This window comes from Ascaphus truei, chromosome 7 (genome assembly GCF_040206685.1).
Source record: "Ascaphus truei isolate aAscTru1 chromosome 7, aAscTru1.hap1, whole genome shotgun sequence".
Taxonomy (NCBI): domain Eukaryota; kingdom Metazoa; phylum Chordata; class Amphibia; order Anura; family Ascaphidae; genus Ascaphus; species Ascaphus truei.
In genome coordinates, this window is record NC_134489.1 from 38,938,352 (window position 1) to 38,940,157 (window position 1,806).

The following is a 1,806-nucleotide window of genomic DNA, read 5'->3' on the forward strand; positions in this document are numbered from 1 at the left end:
TCATGGCAACGCGACGTCAAACGCCGCGGTGACATCACTTGGCGATGCATTGCCATGGCAACGTAATGTCACACGACGCTGCAGGATGGGGGGGGGGGGGGCGCTCCTCAATTAACCGCACCAGCCTGGCAGGTATGTACAATCGGCCCCTGGATGTAACAAACTTAATTAACAAGGAAGGAATTGAATTGTCCCTTATGAGAGAGCATTGGATAATGTCACTGGGGTTTTTTGTTTTCCTTCCTCTGTATCACTATACTGTAAGTACGGATATAGGCTACGTATCTGTCGTCTAAATGTAGCATAGGTTGAACTTGATGAACATATGTCTTTTTTCAACCTCATCTACTATGTAAATATGTAACTATGTAACCATGTAACCATGTAACTATGTAACCATATAACCATGTAACCATGTAACCATGTAACCATATAACCATGTAACTATATAACCACATAACCATACAACCATGTAACTATGTAACTATGTAACAACCCCCTTACATCTAACACAGCCAGACGCAGAAAATTAAATACATTGCAGTGGGTCACAGGCCTATATGGCAGCGGAAGGGTTAACACATCACATCGGCAGCAGAGAGATTGGTGCGGCCAGCGGCGGATTTGAAAAGCCGCCACCCCTAGACACTTACATGTGGCGTCCGCCTCCTTGCTGCCGCCCCACTTCTCCATTCAAATCCCAGCGTCAAATGACATCGCGGGCGTCACCAACGTGATGTCGCACGGTGCAACAAGACAACGGCAGCAAGAAGGCGGCCACCACATGTAAGTGCATTCCAATCAGGCCTATTTGGCCCGACCGTGCGGCAAATTTTGCAGCCCAAAGCCCGGTTCTAACGGGCCCATTGGGAAATCCCCCACTGGCTGCAGCGATTTGTCCCAGAAGCCTATGTGCGTTTCACTCGTATAACCATGTCCTGCTATTAAACAAAAATTGTAATCATGATTTTCTTTATCGTAGTAACCTCAAGGCTGCGGCTAAGCTGCCGCGACACGCGCTTGGTGCTCTCACTTTAATGTTATCCAATTAGTATGGCTAAGCTGACGCTGCGCGCGCTTGTGCAAATACGCTTGCCAATGCTCAGCGCTTGGGGAGACATGGGAAACTGATGTCCAAGCGCTCAGAAGGGTCACATGACCCTTCAGCAACTAATCAGCACCAGTCAATGCACACAGCACACAACACACACACAGACATAGCCCTGATCCAGCCAATGACACACACCCTCCCTTATGTGGCCACGCCCCCCTGCTCGCGTTTGCAAAATTAAGCAGGACAGCCTAGCGCTCATGCTTAGAGAGTTGGTGACGTCACCGCTCTCAAGCATGAGCGAGTGTCGCGGCAGCGTGGCTGCAGCCTTAGGCTGCGTCCCCGCTAGCGCTGAGTTCGCTGAGCGGGTGGCGCTTGGCGAGGTGACTTGCATATATATATATATATATCCAAACAAGAATGACCTAGGCGCAAGTAAAAACAAGAAAGAGACAAACATAGGGTAATACGTTCAAACAAATGGTCTATTGGATGGTAAGATATGCACTTACAACAGGTAGAATAAAATCAGGCCTTGTATCCACTCTGGGATCAGGAACGATGAATGATGATCCAGGACAGCCAGCAACAAGTCATCTACAGGAACCGTATCCTCGTGTGCAGTGTCACATATAAGAAGAGAAGTGGGACACATACATAGTGTAACACAGTTTATTGTAAAATTAATAAAAAGACATTAAAGTAAAATACTCACACTTTGTGAGTTTGGGTAAAAGCGTTTGAGAATTTAGAGC

At 47.3% G+C, this 1,806-nt stretch overlaps 1 protein-coding gene across 1 annotated transcript in view; it reads right to left on the minus strand.

The window, feature by feature from the left end:
• Positions 1–1,806, minus strand: part of MLLT11 (MLLT11 transcription factor 7 cofactor) — an 8,203-nt gene extending 6,397 nt beyond the window's left edge. The window contains exon 1 of the mRNA XM_075607776.1: positions 1,564–1,806. Within this exon, the coding sequence (XP_075463891.1) occupies positions 1,564–1,706 (143 nt within the window). The 5' untranslated portion in view covers positions 1,707–1,806. The remainder of the gene's footprint in view (positions 1–1,563) is intronic.